The 19,758-nt window shown below is 34.2% G+C and overlaps 1 protein-coding gene across 10 annotated transcripts in view; it reads right to left on the reverse strand.

The window, feature by feature from the left end:
- The window catches only part of LOC105479667 (protein tyrosine phosphatase non-receptor type 13), a 225,357-nt gene that overhangs the window by 116,292 nt on the left and 89,307 nt on the right, over positions 1 to 19,758 (reverse strand). For 9 of the 10 annotated variants that reach the window (XM_011737771.2, XM_011737770.2, XM_011737769.2 and 6 more), the window contains 3 exons: positions 19,097 to 19,282; positions 14,650 to 14,737; positions 6,553 to 7,116 (listed from right to left, as the gene is read on the reverse strand). In XM_011737771.2, the coding sequence (XP_011736073.2) occupies positions 6,553 to 7,116; positions 14,650 to 14,737; positions 19,097 to 19,282 (838 nt within the window). The remainder of the gene's footprint in view (positions 1 to 6,552; positions 7,117 to 14,649; positions 14,738 to 19,096; positions 19,283 to 19,758) is intronic. The other variant, XM_071093333.1, reaches the window with a different exon arrangement.

Below are 19,758 nucleotides of genomic sequence, written 5' to 3' on the forward strand. Positions count from 1 at the left end.
TACAAATCTCTTTAAAATCCAGCCATAGAAACACAATGGACACTTCTTTTCTTTCTAAGACATTGATTCTATCCACATTATAATTCAGAGACACAAAATATATTTGCATCTCATTTATAATCTAATACTTCAGTTTTCTTAATCTAGTAATTAAATCATTAATGCCTGAAATACATGTGATATTTGACCAATATTACAGAAAATCCCTGCTTCTCATTTACTTCTGTGGAACTGATATAAATAAAATAGAAACTGAATATTAAAATTATTTATTTTAGCTCATGGAGTAACTTAAATAATAATCATTTTTTTCTTGCTATTCAAAGAGAAATACAGTAAAGTAGTAAAAATTAAAATAGTTCATCCTTACTAGTTTTGGAATTTAAAAAAGAAAAATAAGTTTTGGAAAAATATATAACTCTCCATGAAATTATAAATACTAAAAGTACCACATATAATACTTGAACTCACACACTTATAAATTCATCCCTTTGCTTTTGTTAAGTGTAACTATAAGAATGTAAACTTTTAAATTCAGTCTTCTAAAATGAAACATTAAGGTTCCTCAAATGAGAATGGGTTCCCATACTTGAGTGTTTACATATTCTAGTTGCACAACACAGAGTCTAAGCTGTGTTCACAGGGCAGTCACAGGATAGCAAAACTAGACTAGGACCAGAGATCACACTACTAGAAGGAAGAAAACAGTATTTCATTTTGATGTGAACTAGGTTGATTAACAACCCATTAAACAAATAACACTTAACCATAACCACTTTTGTAGAAATTAGTTGTATCTGTTCTTCATACTTTCCTTTCTAGTATTGTGCAGAATGCAGAGGAGTTGCAACTGTTGGAAGCCAAATGCTATTCATGATCCCCACCCAGGGTGTGGGAGTACTGCTCATACTATACTCACAGTACTGGTTCCAAGTCAATCTCTCATAATCAGGAATCTACTGCCAACCCACAGAGCAATGGATAGGGCGTGTATGGTAATCACATTACAAGAGAGAGAGAAAGAGACATTTGTCAGATACTCTTATTAGAAAACAAACAACTACTCAGATCTTGGGATGGAGTTGAAGAGGTAGAAAATAAAATACTGAGAAAAAAGAAGAGAATTAGATAGTCCTGTGCTGAGGTGAAAAAAAGTAGAATTAAAAGAATGAAGTAAAAAAGAGCAACATCAAATTTTAAAACTAGTTTTCACAAGAGAAAACTAAGTTATGTTTCTTCCTGCCCCTTTCGCACTGCTTTACATATGTGGAGAACTATCTGAAAAGTTGTTAACTTAATAATCACAGTAATAATCTTCTACTTATACGTTTTCAATATCAACTACAATTTCTTTCTTGAGATCTTCTTTGTTCCTATCTCATTTTGTTCCCAAAGAAATCAGACCACTTAATGTCAATCACTGCTTTTTGATAATTTATGGTCTATCTGGTCAGCCATAGGATTAGCTGCCTTAAAGATCCGACAATAGTAGAATCCCACCAAAATACTATCTACTACAATAGATGACATAATGGAGTTCCAGCTTAACTCCTGCACTGTATGGTTTAATGAAGAACCAAAAGTGCCTCATTTTTAGCCTTTCTTTCATAACACTATCTTGTTTTGCTGTATTAAAAAGTATATAATTTTGTTAAGGAGAGACTTAAGGTACTTGGTAGGCAGTTAGTTGAATGTCCAATGTCCCAGGCAGTAACAACATCTTTTCAATCATGTATCTGACATGTTTCTGGTCTCTTCTCTAAATCAGGACAGCAGAGTGGAAGAATCCTATAATTGGGCTCTAGAGACTTGGATTCAAAATACAGCTCTGTTATGAATTATGAATTATGTATCTCCTTTGGCAAACTAGTCTACTTCTCTGGACCTCTGAAAATGAGATGTTTGGTTTAAATGGTATCCAGATTCCTTCCACTTAGAAATCTCATGATTTGAAGGTCTGGTGTCTCCTGTGCTAGTTAGCTGGTTGATGTTGTTAGCTGAAGAAATGCTGAGGAGATTATTTGGGTAAAGGATCCTTTGAAGAGAATGGGGCATGGGTTAAGGAAAAAGCTATGTATCAGAGGTTGGAGGACAAAACTTTCTTATTAACTCAACAACCCTCCTTGCACACCCAAAGAAAAAAATTAAAATTTAGCAATTTGTTTCTTCCAATTATTATATCAGCTCAAGGAATGTGGGAATACATCTTTTTTTTTTTTTTTTTTAAGTCACATGTAGTGGAAAATCCTTAAGACTGATATTCTGAAAATCCATGATGAAAATCTACAATCTCTGAAATAATAAAACTCTATCATTAACTCATTATGTGATCTTGGGTATGTTATTAAATCTCCACAAGCCCAAGAATATGTTTGGATAACATGTGCTCTAAGACCTCTTCTAATTCTATAATTACTGAAACCCATTAGCAGCTGCCAAATTTAAAGATCACAAAAATTGTAGAAAACATTTAACTTTTAAAACACAAATATTTTAAGAAAGAAATGTGTACAATAAAATGTGTACATTAATGATATTTACAGTTCTGCTTGATTTATCACATATAAAAGGGATCTGTGAAGCCTGTCTCTCATGAGAATTAAATGAGAAAAATGGGATTTATATGATTTTCTATTATTTTTTATTTGTATAGTAGCTAAAATCTTCCTATTACCAATCTGCACGTTTGCTTGCATATCTTTGTTTTTTTTTTTGCTTTTTCTGAGATGGAGTCTTGCTCTGTCACCCAGGCTGCAGTGCAATGGCACAATCTCGGCTCACTGCAACCTCCACCTCCTGGGTTCAAGTGATTCTCCTGCCTCAGCATCCTGAGTAGCTGGGACTACAGGCATGTACCACCACACCCGGCTAATTTTTGTATTTTTAGTAGAGACGGGGTTTCACCGTGTTAGCCAGGATGGTCTTGATCTCCTGACCTGTGATCCGCCCGCCTTGGCCTCCCAAAGTGTTGGGATTACAGGCGTGAGCCACCGCGCCTGGCCTTGTTTGCAACATAAATTACCTCACCTTTAGAAAAATGAAAGCATAAGACCAGCAGGTTACTCAACTAAATAACTAGTAAGAATTAGTGCTTTTGCATTCTAAACCTCTAACATTCCTTTTGATTAATGCTTGTAGTCTAAAGCAAACATAATTTATTGCTGCTTTCAAGTTACTATATAATAGTGGAGATTTAAGGTAGTGTATTTCCATAATAATCCAACATTTTTAGGTGTTTGTTTAACTGGGTTGTAAAATAACCTCTGGGGGAATAATGGGTAGGTTCTTCATGAGAGCAAATGCTTTTGAAAACCCTGGTTAAAAAGATTTCAGGATTGTCCTATATCAAACAATTCAAAGCACTTTTTTTTTTAAAAAAGCTTTTCTTGCCGGGCGTGGTGGCTCAAGCTTGTAATCCCAGCACTTTGGGAGGCCGAGACGGGCGGATCACGAGGTCAGGAGATCGAGACCATCCTGGCTAACACGGTGAAACCCCGTCTCTACTAAAAATACAAAAAACTAGCCGGGCGAGGTGGCGGGCGCCTGTAGTCCCAGCTACTCAGGAGGCTGAGTCAGGAGAATGGCGTGAACCCAGGAGGCGGAGCTTGCAGTGAGCTGAGATCTGGCTACTGCACTCCAGCCTGGGCGACAGAGCAAGACTCCGTCTCAAAAAAAAAAAAAAAAAAAAAAAAAAAGCTTTTCTTTTGTTTGTGCATCCTATAACAAATACAAAATTTCTAAATCTGAAAATGATGTATCAAATACGTAATTACCTTTTGAACAAATAAGGCTCTACAAGAATTATGTATCATCTTTGCAGATATAAAAGTATATGTAGAAATAAGATGGTCTGAGTTTCCTTAACACTTACACACATGTGCATACACATGATCTGAGAAGATAATAGAATCATATGGTACAATAGTCTAATACATTTTGTTATTGGTAATGAAAAATAAATGAAATATATTAAATAGACTATTATGGTATAATTTAACAGATTAAATATGTTTCCATTAATGTTTGATGTTTTTCTTGTTTAACTCTCAAAGCAACGTTCAAGTGTAAAAAAAAAAAATTTCAAGCTTTGCTAATTCACATTACTACTAATTTACCAAATATTAAGACAAGGAATATTCTGAAACTTAGATCACACAGAAAAAAATTAGAAATTATAATAATTATTTTTATTTGAGACAGAGTTTCGCTCTTGTTGCCCAGGCTGGAGTGCAATGGTGTGATCTTGGCTCACCGCAACCTCTGCCTCCTGGGTTCAAGTGATTCTCCTGTCTCAGCCTCCCAAGTAGCTGGGATTACAGGCATGTGCCACCATGCCTGGCTAATTTTTGTATTTTTTTTTTTGTAGAGACGGGGTTTCTCCATGTTTTGAGGCTGGTTTCGAACTCCTGACCTCAGGTGATCCGCTCGCCTCAGCCTGCCAAAGTGCTGGGATTACAGGCATGAGCCACCGTGCCTGGCCAATTTTATTATTACTATCATTAGAGACAGGGTCTCATTTTGTTGGCCTGTCTGGAGTGCAGTGGCATGAGGACACAACACTGCAGCTTTGAACTTCTCGGCTCAAGTGATCCTCCCACCTCAGCCTCCCGAGTAGCTGGAACTACAGGTGTGCACCACCACACCTGGATAATTTAAAAATTTTTTTGTAGATATGAGGTCTTGCTATGTTGCCCAGACTGGTCTTAAACTTCTGACTTCAAGCAGTTCTCCAACCTTGACCTCCAAAAGTGCTAGGATTACAGGTGTGACCCACCATGCCTGGCCTATAATTTCATTTTTAATATTCACAATAAAAAAGATACTACTCAGCCTTTCAAATGTTAGAAATATTCATCTAGATTGGTACATACCTTCATTATTTCTATTTCAAAACTGTAACGGTTTTACTTATTTGAATCATTGAAGGGTTTTTTTTCCCCACAATGGACAAGATTTCTTCATATAATTGTTTCCATGATGACATGTTCGACAGAAGGTCAGACTAAATTAATGTTCATATACTAGCTGTTGTACAACATAAAAAAGGAGATTTTTCTTTTAAACCATAGAAAGTGCCTAATCTCTTTGCTATCACAATTCCAAAAGTTGTGAAGTGGTGTATAATACACATTTCTAAAATTTTACTTCCTATCCTTGAAAGTTTTTGATCAAGATTATATGTAACCATCTCATAAAGTTGGCTAATGTTTTTGAAAAATTCATGTTATATAGGAACCCATATAAATTAAGTATTCAATAATTTCCTCCATAATTTCAAACTCTTTACTAATTTTCAATTCCTAAAATTGAAAAAAAAAATGCAAAGCTTCTTTTACTCGAAGTAAAGCAAAACTCAGAAAGTATGTTCAGCTCCAGAGCTATGCTTAAAACTTAAGTAACAGGGCAACAGACCTTTAGAGTACTTTAAAGGAAATGTATGAATAAAAAAATTACACTAGAAAAATGACCTTAAAAATAAATATGACCCTTAATTATGTCATTCTTTTCTTTGAGCTAGAAAGCATCTTAAAGTTGTCTTTAATCAGCTATGTCCTAGGATTTGTCTAGGAAGCAAGGGCAGTTATAAAACTCAAATCTTAAAAAATGTACAGAATTAGATTAAAAATTCTCTCTTCTTTTCTCTTGCTTATAGTCATACTAAAAATAGCCTCTATCTATGTCACAACTATTTATACTGAAAATAGCCTCTATCCATGTGTCTTGGACATAATTTTACTCCAATCAACATATTGAGTTTTGTGTGTGAAATCAAGTATTTTTGAAACAGTTTTCCCCTAGAATAAGAATTTACCATTTATAAAGTTATTTTTATATTACTCACACTAATAATGTAATATTAATCACTTTACATTCATTACCTAATTAACCTACTTCGAGAAGCCCATTTTGTAGATAGGGTAATTTAGACTTGGAGAGATGAAGCCCAAGTAAACACCACACAGTTACCAATGGAGGAACTAATTCAAACCTGGGCTGACTCTGTAAACCTAAAATGTACTATGATTCAAAACGTATAGATTCAAAACTTTATTCCAGACAAAGTAAACTATAATCTTCTACAGTTGCACCCCAAAATTTGCAATTTGAAGCTGGTGGTTTGAGAAGCAATGCACCATAACCATGCTATTCAGGTTCTCTAGCACTGCTGACTTTGATGAACTGCTTTCTATTTCCACAAACCAGTTATTTACTGAAGCCTCCCATGAGATAGTGCATGGTAGATGGTACGCTGCAGAACTTAAGCAAAAAGAAGTAGAAAATATGCCCCCTGCCTTTGAGAAGCTTACAATCTAAAAATATGGTACCCCAAATATTGAGAGACTATAACATGACTGGGCATGTTTATTAGGGATGACTTTGTGGAAGCAGAGTGCTTCAATTAGGGTTTTGAGAGAAGTACGAGATTAACCAGGGTACAAATGTTTGGCAGTGAAAATAAGACTTGTGGAATAATTTAATAACCCTTCTTTATTTTGAAAAAAACACTTAAAATACTTCAATTCTCTCTCAAACATGCACAAAATTACTAACCTTCTACATTCATGGCTTCTCTCAGAACCTGAAGTTTCTTTTGTCTCTCTCGGATTCGGTCCAAAGCACTTGATATTGCTGAGGAGGTGGGCAATTCTCGAGTGTGATATATTGGATCCATTTTCTGAGGGCCAAAGATATCCAAGGCTATACTTCCATCTGAGTATCTTGCCTCCTTTTTTCTAGGAGTGGTTGAAGTCCGCACTGTTACTGCCTCAGGGTGACGACGACGATATGTGGCAGTCTCTCCTGAAGAGAAGTCTCTGTCAGCTGTACAAAGCAAGTCCATGGATGAAGCCCAGATCTTCTTCTTAGAAAGCACATCAATGCCAGGGATGAGTTTTTTTTCTGGGCCACTAGTTTTGAACTGGTAAGGGGAGCATGTATTTTCAGAATCTTCATGTCCAGAATTATCTGATAAAATGTCCTTGAAATAATCCTCCTCATCTTGTGTATCTCTGATGGACAGAAATCCCATAGATTTACTAAGCCCTTTGTTAAGAAAGGTCTGATGAGAGAGTGGAGCCTTTTGTATGTCTAGTACATCAGAAGTAGAGCTTCTCCCTGGAATGATAAGAATCTGTCATGTATGCACAGAATTTTTAGAAAATAAATGGAAATGTAATCCACTATTGACAATGAAAGTGGTGGCAATTTCCTAAATGTTCCAAATGGAAGATCAGAGATGAAATGGTATGGTGGTGATGGTGATAGTGGAAGAGGAAAGAGATGCTATGTTTGCATAACTTTTCGTAGTTCATCGTCTCTTATCTAATAAAATCAATATACTGAACTGACATTTTTGAGCGGTATTATTTTCTATTCATCAAATGTGAATTATTTGGTTTTAAAAAGCAGACAACTATCCAGTTTGGAAGAATGTTCACTATCCAAGAAATGATTTGAGGCAATAATGGAATGTATAGTGAACTACTTTAACTTCTACAGGTATAACTCAAACATTATGTCATATCACTATAAAGCCCAGGTATATTCCAATATTTTAAATAAATACATTTAAGGAAGAAACAAAGAACACTTGCTATATTCTGGATGGAAACAGGATTGTAACATTTGGAATTCTTAAGTATCACAATTTTATTATAATTAGATACGTTTTCAGAAAACTTTATTGTGTTTGAAATCCAAATAATTTGATTGTGTTTAAGTTATGAAAGAAACTTAATGTTTCCATGGCAGACCCTCATGCACTAAAAAAGTTTTTTCCTCTAGAACATAATTTACCATTATTTGCCATTTGTAATAAAGTACCAACTCTTATTCTTTAGTTCCTGAGGTAGTTAAAATCAGTAGTCATTTTACTTTTTTTTAAAGGCAGTAGTCTATAAATGTGACACATATCAAAAATGTCCATCCAGTAATTTTGTGAATCCATAGATTCAACAAAAAATCATATATATGTCCACTACTGAAAAAAGAAATGTGGGTAAATACTTTATAGTTACTAACTCAATAGCCCATAAACACTGAAGATTTCCTGTGCTACCTTCTGTGATCTTTTCGATAATCTATCTGCTATACAATATAAAAAAATGACTAAAACCTTCTTAGTAATAATAAATTGCTTGTTAATTTATTTAAAGACATCAATTGCCTCTGTGGTGTAACAACTATAAGCTTTAATTCTCTGAACACAAATTTTACCTTAAAAAATCTTTAAAAAGTGAATTCATTTCAGAATGGCAGCAAATAATTGCTTAAGCATAAGATTAAAACATTGTGCTTTTATTGTACCTCATCTTCCCATGAATCTACTGAAGTGTAAATAAGGATAACATCTATATTTTGGTCACATCAAATAAAGAACACCAAGAAATATACCATACCACATCCAAACACATATTGTCACAGACTCCAGCTTCTAACTTAAGATAATTTGAAAACTGATAAACATATGTCTGTGTTACATTATTTTAGGGGTAAGTTATATTCTTAAACCACATTCGGAACTCATTAATTTAAAATTTTATTGAATAGAGAACAGACATATTCTTGAACATTGATAGAACACATTATATTAAAAAAAAAAAGAATGGAAAGGATTCAAGGATCATAAACCAGATAGATGAACTCAACCATCTGCCTTATTCTGCTACCTTGACTACCAAAAAGCAGTTAAAACTTGGAAAAACATCAAACAAGCGGGTATGTGGCAACACCATAAATTCATACTCAATCACTTTGTACACGCAACACCACGTGTTAATAGTAAGTCTGTTTACTTTCCACAATGACTGTTTCACTTTTCCTCATTCTTCACATTTTCTACCTTAACTCCCTACTCTTTTAGCTGATGCTGTTGTCATAACTCCAAGAAAACCAGAGCTGTTGGAGGAGGGCTTTCTCATCTTTCCATGAGTAATTCTATACTACCTATGTCTACTCTTTTTTTTTTTTTTTTTTTTTGAGTCTTGCTCTGTCACCCAGGCTCGAGTGCAGTGGCGCGATCTCGGCTCACTGCAAGCTCCACCTCCCAGGTTCACGCCATTCTCCCTCAGTCTCCCGAGTAGCTGGGGCTACAGGCACCCGCCGCCGTGTTAATTTTGCTTTTGTATTTTGAGTAGAGACGGGGTTTCACTGTGTTAGCCAGGATGGTCTCCATCTCCTGACCTCGTGATCCGCCCGCCTCAGCCTCCCAAAGTGCTGAGATCTCAGGCGTGAGCTACCTACTATGTCTACTCTTCTCTTTGCCATCTTAAAAGATGAAATTTCCTACCAGTTGAAGGCCAATCCCCAATATGTATCCTGGATTCTCCCCTCACAATTTTGCTTTATCAAAGACTTTACTTCTATGGTTAATTCTCTGTTGCTATCTCCTCATACTTTCATTATTCTTCCTCTCTATTGAATATTCCCATTAGTATGTGAACATAATCTAATATCTCCCATAGTCAAACCAAACCAAACAAAACTCTTCCTCTGTTAACCACATTTCCCCCTAGCTACTGCTGTCTCCCATTTCTTACTTCCCATTCATTATTATACCCATTTTAATCAGCTTCCAACTACTCCATACATTAGCAACTCTCATTAGTTATGACCAATGATCTCTGCTTGCCAAATCAGATGGACATTTTGGTATACATATTGTACTTCTCAGTAACAACTGGTTATGATGACCATCCTTTACTCAATCTTTTCCTCTTTATATACCTATATATCCTACCTGTCAGACTGCTCCTTCTTAGTCTGGTTTTTCTTCCCTTATTAGATATCCAAATGTTGGATTTCCTCAGGTGTCAGTTTTAGAATTCCATCTACTCACTTTGTCTTTATGTAATTTCTTCCATTAACAAGGCAGTAATATCATCTATACCTTGACAACTCCCAATTGATACACTTAGCACTGACCTCCTCTGGGAGTTCCAATCATATGTAATGAAACTTCTACTTACATTTCAGAAGACCCTCAAATGCAACATGCTCAAAACTGATCTTTTGCTTCCCACATCCAGAACTGTCCATTCTCCCCCAGTCTTTCCTATTACAATAAATGGCCCAATTACTCAACTGATTGTTCAAAACAGAAATATGGGCACCATCCTTAAATCTTTTACCTTATTTAATCCCCATATCAAATCCATCAGTAAATGATGGCTATTTAAATTCTCAAAGATATCTTATTATTTCATGTATTCTAATTCTGCTGCTATCACCCTATTTTCAATTAACATTATTGCTTGACTATAACACTGCAATGGCCCTAAGCATTTTCCTTCTGGAGAATGCATAGCTTGCTAAAAGCTAAATGGGAAACAATAAATAGACTTTATTTACAAATAAAAGATTTCATACTTGTATTCCTTGGGTAAGATTTCAAGAGTATAAAAAGTCTTTGTAATAGAACATATCCCATTTATTTAAGTTGAAAAAAACTTCCTTGTAAATTACACTGTGTTTTAACTATTTTTGTTATATGTGATTAACATTATCCCACACTGGATACCATCATTCACCTTTCACTTCACCCAGACTCAGACATTCACATCTCCTAGAAGTAAAGTTCGAAATGACATTTCAATATTGAAAGAGGCTCCCCAAGTCCCCATGTGTCCTCACAAATGTGTACAAGTGCATTTTAAAAGAAAGAAACATGATATTATTAATATGCCTAAGTTCTGAAGCACCACCATGTTGATCTGAATAATAGTTTAAGTTTCCACCTTAAGCTTGGCAGGAAATGTTTGATTTCTTTCTGCTCAGTGAAGCTATTTTATCAGCATTGGCAGTATTAGGTAACAAAGCAGGGGCAGACAGCCCACTAGTTTAGGCCTTAGCTTCTGTGACAGATCTCGGAGGTAAGATATAAGAAGAGACCTTTTAAGGTCATTTACTTATAGATAAAAGAATTTTATTGTATTTGAGCTGAACAATTAAATCACTAGGTATAAGGCATTATCCCTAAATTTGCATACTTCTTTCCATCTAATTCTGTATCTCACTGTCCATCTTAACATTTTCTTTATTAAAGACTGTAGTCAAGAGCCTAATAAACTAATGCTATCACCACATATAGATTTTGGGTTGGTGCACATTGAAGAAAATGTTTTACTAATAATGTATCATAAGGTTGCTTTGCTGCATTTGACCATTGACAGTTAAGAAGTGGCACTGCCAAGTGTCCTAGGTGTCTTAGAAGAATTACTTCTTCAAGAGATAATTTTTTTTCAATCTTAAACTTTTAAAATTAGTGTATGCAGTTGACTATTAGCTGCTGAATACTTCTGCCTGGTAATGGCTATAATTAGTATATTTATATTGATTTTGTCCTTAAAATAAGGTTTTACGAATTTGTAAAAGGTAAATGAAAAGAACACTTGTGCAATACTACTGTGCAAAGCAATGATGGCTAGGAAGGTCTGAGGAATACTCTTCCCTTATATTTTATCCAAATAAGACTATTATTTCAGTATTAGGACTTTTAACTCTACTAAAAAATAGAAACATTAAACAAAATTTGGTTTATCCTGAGTGACTAATTGTAATCACTCACAAATTCTCTTGAGTTTAGATATAAGGGAGATTTTATTCTCCAATATGACTATTAGAGGATAAAATCAACAAACAATCTACTTAAGGATTTGATTTCTCTGTTAATTTTGTAAAGTCCTGACAGTCAATGCTTCCTTATCTGTATTAGAACAGCATATTAATAATAAGAATTCTAAGGAACTATTAGACAGTAATACTAAATCTTTCTTAGTATTATAAAAACAAAATTACAAATAAAAGGTATTAAAATCTGAATTAAAACTTCTGATGTTTTTATTGTTATAATAAGAAAATGGTCTAATAATATGAGCCAAGATGTTTTCTTTTTCTTTTGCATACAACTTAATGTTTAAAATAGGCTAAATAAATAAACCATAGTTTCACATATTTCTTTATGGAACTATTAAATATTTATAGTACAAATATATTACACTTCAAAATCTAGTATTTCCATAAAACCTTTTCTTGTTCAATTAACAAATAGACACTGAACACCTATAAAAACTAATATACTTAATATAGTAGGTTTTCCCTATCCCCAGCATCTACATGTCCAGAAAGCTTAACTTTTATGAATGTCCTTTATGAAACAAATATTTGTATATATGTAAATGACAAATAACCTGCTATTTAAAATATGTTACCAAGTAGGTATAGACTCAGTAAAATCTCTTAATTGCTATCTTTAAAATACTCTGTAACAATTAATTTCTGAAACATTAAGCCTCTGAATCATTGAAAGTAATAAAATCTAAACTATGTTAGCATTTGATAATCCTTAATTTGATAAATATTTCAAGGCTCCCCTTTTTCTTTCTACAGACCCACAATGGAAAGGGAGATAGAATGGGAGTCATATATACATAAATAAATATATATGAATATTTTTTATTCTTAGAAAAAATACACTGCAAAAATTAATAATACAACATTACAGTTATTAAATCAAGAAGTAACAAATAAGCAAATAAATTTCAATTACATAACATGGCCACTTAATGGTAGTAGGAAATGATAGTAGGGAACTGCTGAAAGAGGTCAGAGAAATAACAAGAAAGACAAATAAAAAGGAGGGAGGGAGAGAGGAAAGAAAAGAGGGAAGTGGAGAGAGGAAAGAGAGGGAGAAAATAGAAAAAGATAAATAAGAAAAACAACAATGTCTTTTAAATCTAACGTTCCACTTATTAAAATGTTCATTATATCTCCCAAAAGATTCTTTCAGCTTGCTATTGACATTCATTTATAAGTTTCTGTTATTATTCGATTCTAAAATAGGAGACTGACCGAAAATTTGATGAATTAACAAATTGCTGCTACTGTTAGTGCCAAAGTTTACACTGTATACTATCTCAAATCCTAGAATACTATAAAAATAAACAGATTTTTACCTACAAAAACAAAGTGACAAAAGTACAGTATGGGGATACAAGTATAGGAAGGAAATATTTGCAAGAAAGGATTAAAAATACTTTCAAAGTTGTCACCACACTGTATTTTTGGCCCACATATAAACTAATCACGTATGTATTAGAAAAAAACCCTGATCTAACCAGAAATAAATTACTATACCAATGAAAGGAAAGCTAAAATATCTTTTCAGAAAGATAATCTTTATTCACAATAATTACAATGGAAGCACCAAAACAGATACTTAACTAACTGTACCATTACAAAATCACTCCCTTAGAAACAATTTTACTACTTTTCTTTGACTTACACATTCCTTCCTCTCAGATATGAGAGTTCTGACTCTGCAAAACATTTGGTCCAGATAGTTAAGGTCTACGTTTAGTTTTCACAACCAGAGTTGCTCATAGGTTTTAAATAAGACAGCTTTCTCTGATGTTCTGATTAAATTAAACCCTTAACTTTTTCATCTATTTTATTAAAGTATATAAATTAGAATATATTTAAGTAACCTGTACATTTACTTCTACCTAGCCCCAAGATCTAAGACAAGATCTAAAAAGTATTTTTGTTAATGTTTAGATTATCGTGATTCTCAATATTGCTTGATAAGAGAACAAAGATAATCAGCAAAATCAAAAGTTTATTTTATAAATAAGCCATGCCTGAAACTTAACAGTGAAAAATAAATTGTCACATAAAATTATATTTACTTTTATTTCAAGTGTTTGAAATTTCTATTCACCTCTTTTCTTTTCTTTCTTTTCTTTTTTTTTTGAGACAGAGTTTCACTCTTTGTTGCCCAGGCTGGAGTGCAGTGGTGCAATCTCAGCTTACTGCAATCTCTGCCTCCCGGGTTCAAGTGATTCTCCTCCCTCAGCCTCCCGAGTAGCTGGGATCACAGGCACCTGCCACCATGCCCGGCTAATTTTTGCATTTTCAGTAGAGATGGGGTTTCACCATGTTGGCCAGGCTGGTCTCGAACCCCTGATCTAAGGTGATCCACCCGCCTCAGCCTCCCAAAGTGCTGGGATTACAGGCATGAGCCACCTCGCCTGGCCTGAAATTTCCATTCATTTCTTTTTAAAAAGTAAATTTAATTATCATAGGATACATAATTATATAATGTTACTGACAAATAGGAAAACCACTATTCATCATTAGTTCGTATTTACTAAGTATCACACATGACCTAAGGTAGTATTTGATAACTCCATGGTAATATCTATTTAGTGGGTTATTACTAGCATTAAAAAAAAAAGAAATATGATACAAAATATCACAGTGCAGTAAGAAAAACTTTCTGAAACTTGTTTTAGTGTTTATGTTCATAAACATATGCATGTGTTTATTTAGTCATGCTTTATAAAATATTTTTAATATGAAATACCATGATAAAGTAAATAAATAATATTATTATTGATATATCAATACTGGAAAGGGAAATAATTTACTCTGGGAATTCTAACTATATTAATAATATTTTCTGTATAAGTTTAATGAAGCTATTTTTTAATGTAGCTAGTATTCTTGTCCATTCCCTAACTCCACTTTGTACGTTTATGTTCTAATCATCGTCTCAATTACCAGATTTCAAAGCCAGGTAAGTATAATTTTTGTAAAGAAAACAATGGGATAAGGTTAAAGCCTAGAAATTTCCTATTAATATACTCTTACCTGTTGGTAATCCTTTTCCTCGCAATCGATCTCGAATAGCCTGGCTTCGATCAGGTTTTTGTTCACTGTTACAGGAAAGCTGGTCTGTCTGCACACAGGTAATAACAAATCAAGTTTGACAAAAGGATCTCCCTTTTGTTTTCATAGTAACTGTTTACAGAATGACACTAGTTACACAGTTTTTGGAGGATACAATATTAAATAATGAGACTCTATGTCCTATTGTATTTGTAGGGTAATTTGTATTCTTGGATAAGATTTATGTAGCCCAGTGCTGGCCAATTCATTACAGAAAATTAAAAGGGAAGAAGCAGTGACTGAAGAGTAACCTACTAACTAGAAAATACCATCCGATTAAACTTGTTAAAACGAGTTCTATTTGAAAACAGTAAACTTGAAGTCGTCTTCTTTCCCCAACCAATAACTACTCTTGTTAGATTATAATTTAAAAATCACATTAATTTGGGTATAATAAAGCTTTCTCCTGGTTATAACTATGAATTCAGGAATTTAAATTACTTTCAGAAATAATTTTATAGATCTTGCCCTTTAGAAATTACATTTGAGAAATGCTGAGTCTTTTTTTTTGAGATGGAGTCTCACTCTGTCACCCAGGTTGAAGGACCTCGGTTCACTGCAACCTCTGCCTCCCAGGTTCAGGTGATTCTCATGCCTCAGCCTCCAGAGTAGCTAGGACTACTGGTGCACACCACCATGCCTAGCTAATTTTTGTATTTTTAGTAGAGACAGGGTTTCACCATGTTGGCCAGGCTGGTCTTGAATTCCTGACCTCAAGTGATCTGCCTGCCTTGACCCCCCTAAGTGCTGGGATTACAGGCGTGATCCACTATGCCTGGCCGAGAAATGCTAGGTCTTTAAATGGACCCTCTGAGGGATAACACATTTAAATCAATGCTCTTTGAAGTTCCCATTAAAACAAAATGTAGTCTTAAAGTTTAATAGCTTTAGCCAAGGGTATTTGCTTGAAATAAAGTATGTCAAATTATGTCAAACTCCATATTATAAGGGATAAAAAATTGAACAGATCACTGTTTCATTCTGGTGGCCAATTAGAAGAGAAATGTCAATATAAATGGAAGAAGAGAGAATGGTGAAAAGAAATTACTTAAATCTAGCACCAAGAGCATGCATACATATTTGTTTACACACACACACTCGCACATACTACAGAAATGTTTTAATATTGCTCCATTAGGGAATCTTGCTGGAGTATGGATTAAAAACCTGTTTAAGGTAGTATATTCAAGGCTCAAGCATTATGTTTTCTACCTATAAGAAGACTTGTAAATGGAAGTATTGCTGAAATAATGTTATCATTTAAGTTGCATGAATGATGTTAGTCCAGATTATACTGTACTGTCAGTGACTGAAAAGACAGTAAACATCCCACATCTTTGAAAATTCCTGCATTGAAGTTAGTTACTATTAATAATAACTATTATTTATTGAACATATATGCTAGGCACATACTTTGTGCTATCTAATCCTCAAACAACCTCATATGGTAGACAATATTATCCTCATATTACAAATAAAAGGAGAAATAGCGAAGAAACTTCTAAGGACCACAAAGCAGCTCATTAATATGGAAATAATTACTTTTACAACAGTTTGATAATATGGGTGATTGATACATATTATTCCTATTTTGCAGATAAGTAAAACTGTGGCCCAAATATTGTAACATTAAATCAGTGGAAAAACCTAGACAAGTAAGCTGGCTTGCTGACTTTTACCCCATGCTAATTAATTTTAAGTAAGAATGATGGTCACTTACAATGAATTTCATACCAGTGAAAGACTAACTCACTCTATCAGCTACTGGAGACAACAAAAGCTTTAAGGAATACATTGGGGTCAGAAACACCCCAGTTCCAATTATGTCTTTGTCATTTACCATATCTGTGGCTATGTGTAAGTTATTTAATCTTTCTCAGCCTTAGTTTTATGCCCTCTAAAATGAGGATAAAAGTATCTCTATTAAATTGAGGTTGTTTTGATGAATAATGTGATAATGCACATAAACCCTTTAGCATAGTGTCTGGCACAAAGTAAACAAACACTTAAAAAACAGTAGCTGTTGGAGTTACTTCTACCCAGTGATGTCTAGGAGATGAGGAAGAGCAACAGAAAGGTAAGGGGAGCATGATTATACTTAGTAAAAATTTGTCTTTGTGAAGAGAGGCTATCTACATGCTGATTCCAACTGATCCTTCTATTTTTCTCTCCCATTAAATAACCCCACGATACACCCCCATGCCATACTGTTCCCCAAACATCCCTGTTTTCCCATTTCACAGCCTTTATCCAGGTTCACTTCCCTCTGCCAAGATCACTCTATCTAGCCTACAGGATATAGTTCGAAGTGCTATTTTTAATTTTAATTTTAATTTTTTTTGAGGTAGGGCCTTACTCTGTTGCCTAGGTTGGACTGCAGTGGTGCAATCATGGCTCACCATAGCCTTGACCTCCCAGGCTCAAGTGGTCCTCCCACCTCAGCCTCCTGAGTAGCTGGGACTAAAGGCATGCACCATTATGCTCGGCTACAAAGTGCTATTTTTCAGTGCAACCATAATTTGTATCCTTTTCCTTTAAACTCTCATAGCTGTTAAAATTTTTACTATGTATCTTTTTATAGCCTTCTTTCATTTTATAATTAAGCAAATGGTTATGGCATTTTAGATAAGAGCGCCTAGATCAAATATTTTATTCCAATTTTTATCTTCTACAATCCCTAGCACAGGTTTCATACATAAATGAGCAACAAAGATCCACTATAATAATGAGAACTAAATGCTAAACCTTAAAGGGATGAAGATTTTATGTGTAATATGGGCAATTATTGATAGGTAATAGAATTTCTATGGAGACAGAAAAAAAATATTCATTCAAAGACAGAAAAAAACATCTCTCACAATTTTACTATAGGAGTAAAATTAGCAAACAGCACAAGAGTCTTAGAGAAAGTGTGGTATAATAAAAAAGTCCCTGGACTGACTAATAGGGAACTCAAATCCCATAGTTGTTTGGGTATCAGTTTCCTTAACCATAAAGTGAAGTTTTAAAGAATATTAGCCTTATGAGAATGTCTGTGAAAAAAAGACCTCAAAGACCAAGTAAGTTTGGGAAATGCTTCATTTACATGTCTATTCTTCTTGAAGGTTAGTAATATAGTCTAGTACATTAAAGGCTCTAAGAAGTTCTCCAGTGAAAATACATTGAATTTCCTTTAAATAATTTTTTCTCAAGCTTCTTTGGTCATAGAGGAATTTTTAAAACAAAAATATTGAAAACAATGTGAGAAATGTTGGTCTGGACAGAGGGTTTTCAAAGATTTTTTAATAGCTTTACCTTTGTCCAAAAAAATCATATGCAGAAACATAAACAGATCAAATAAAACTGGAGCTGCTCCAGTTAAAGAGGGAAAATGGGCAACCAAGAACTCCATTTATTCAGCCTCTACTTCCTACACTTCCCTTCACTATAGAACCTCAAAGGTTTCTTGGGGGAGAGTTTACAAACCATTCGTCTAGAAGATCTCTGGGCCTGTCATCAACTGAAAAATTGTGCAGAATTTGAATATATTCCTGGCAGCCATCTGACATCCTGGTTAAGATGGGAACTAAATCCCTACTGATAAGGAATTCTGAGGAAGCTAACAAGAACACTGTGTGGCAGTGGTCAATTTGTAACCTGTACAAGGAAGAGGGACCAATACTCTGGGACTATAACCCTAAGGATAAGAGCAGATAAAATATAGATCCAGATCAGATAGGGCAAACAAGATAAAATACAGCCTTAGAAATGCAGAACAAAGGTGGGACTTTCAGGTAAGATATGGCATTGGTTATTCTTGGGATTCTTCATATCCAAAACAAGAGAAAAACCAGAAGAGTCCGGGTCTTGGGGAAATCTGGCAGGGATGCAAGCATGGATTTCCTGTATACACTAGGTAGCAGTGTTCAGAGAAGAAAGTAGAGAAGGTTTGGGAAATAGCTAGAAGATCCAGAAAAATGAGTGGTCATGAAATAGGTATAAAGCAACAGAAAGTACATTTAAATATTTCTAAAACCCATTTTCATGTTAATACATTTTTTCTAGGTGTACACAGTATAACCATTTGCTAAAAGCTCCTTAGGAAAAGATCTAAGAAAGAAAACAAGAGGAGATACTTTCAGCTCAAACATGCTATTATTCTATGATATTTTTGGGAATAACTCTCACAAAATCTAGACTCATTGCAATGAGCTTCTAAATTTTAAGTATTGTTTCAAATAAACAATTTATATTAGAAGAAGAAATTCAATTTTCCATTTCTAGTCTTCATTGAGAAAATGCTACCTATACAGTATCCTTAAAGAAAATTTTGTGATATCTACTCAATTTTAAAAATATGACTATATTTACCATTGTAACTGTAGCTTACCCCAGAAAGATTTCCCAGAACCAGTTTTACCAAGTGTTTCACGTAGGAAAATGAGGGTGCACAGTTGCTATTCCTAATGTGGGCACTGCAAGCATCCAGCACAGTCCGAACAGAAACTCGAGCATAAATAACATCCTCACACATTCCAAGCAGTATGCTGTTGAGATGATCTCCAAGCTTGATAGGCTGAATATAAATAAAGGAAAAGTCACATTAATAAATGTGAGTAAATATTCTTTCTAATGAGACAAATCATCCTAGGAATCACAGGAACCACACTAAAACACGCTTCACATACTTGGAGGAAATAAATTCCTTCCTTATAAGCATATGCATCTTACTGTGTTTTACCTTTTTATGGTCTAAAAAATATTAGCAGAAGATAGTTAACTTATACTTCCCTATACAGGAAGTACAGAAAAACTCTGGGCATTTTAAAGTACAAAGTAAAGTAGTGAAATTCTTGGCTTATTCAAATGTTTTGATCAACAGTTACTACATGTACACACACACACACACACACAAACATACACACCATTTGGGGGAATAAACTGTTTCCTAATATTATATAAAATGTAATACAGTCAATGTGTATAAATATAATTTGATAACTTAAAGGAGATTTAAAATATTGCAATGCCTCAAGACCATTTAAATATAAA

The sequence above is a fragment of the Macaca nemestrina genome, chromosome 3, assembly GCF_043159975.1.
Source record: "Macaca nemestrina isolate mMacNem1 chromosome 3, mMacNem.hap1, whole genome shotgun sequence".
Classification (NCBI taxonomy): domain Eukaryota; kingdom Metazoa; phylum Chordata; class Mammalia; order Primates; family Cercopithecidae; genus Macaca; species Macaca nemestrina.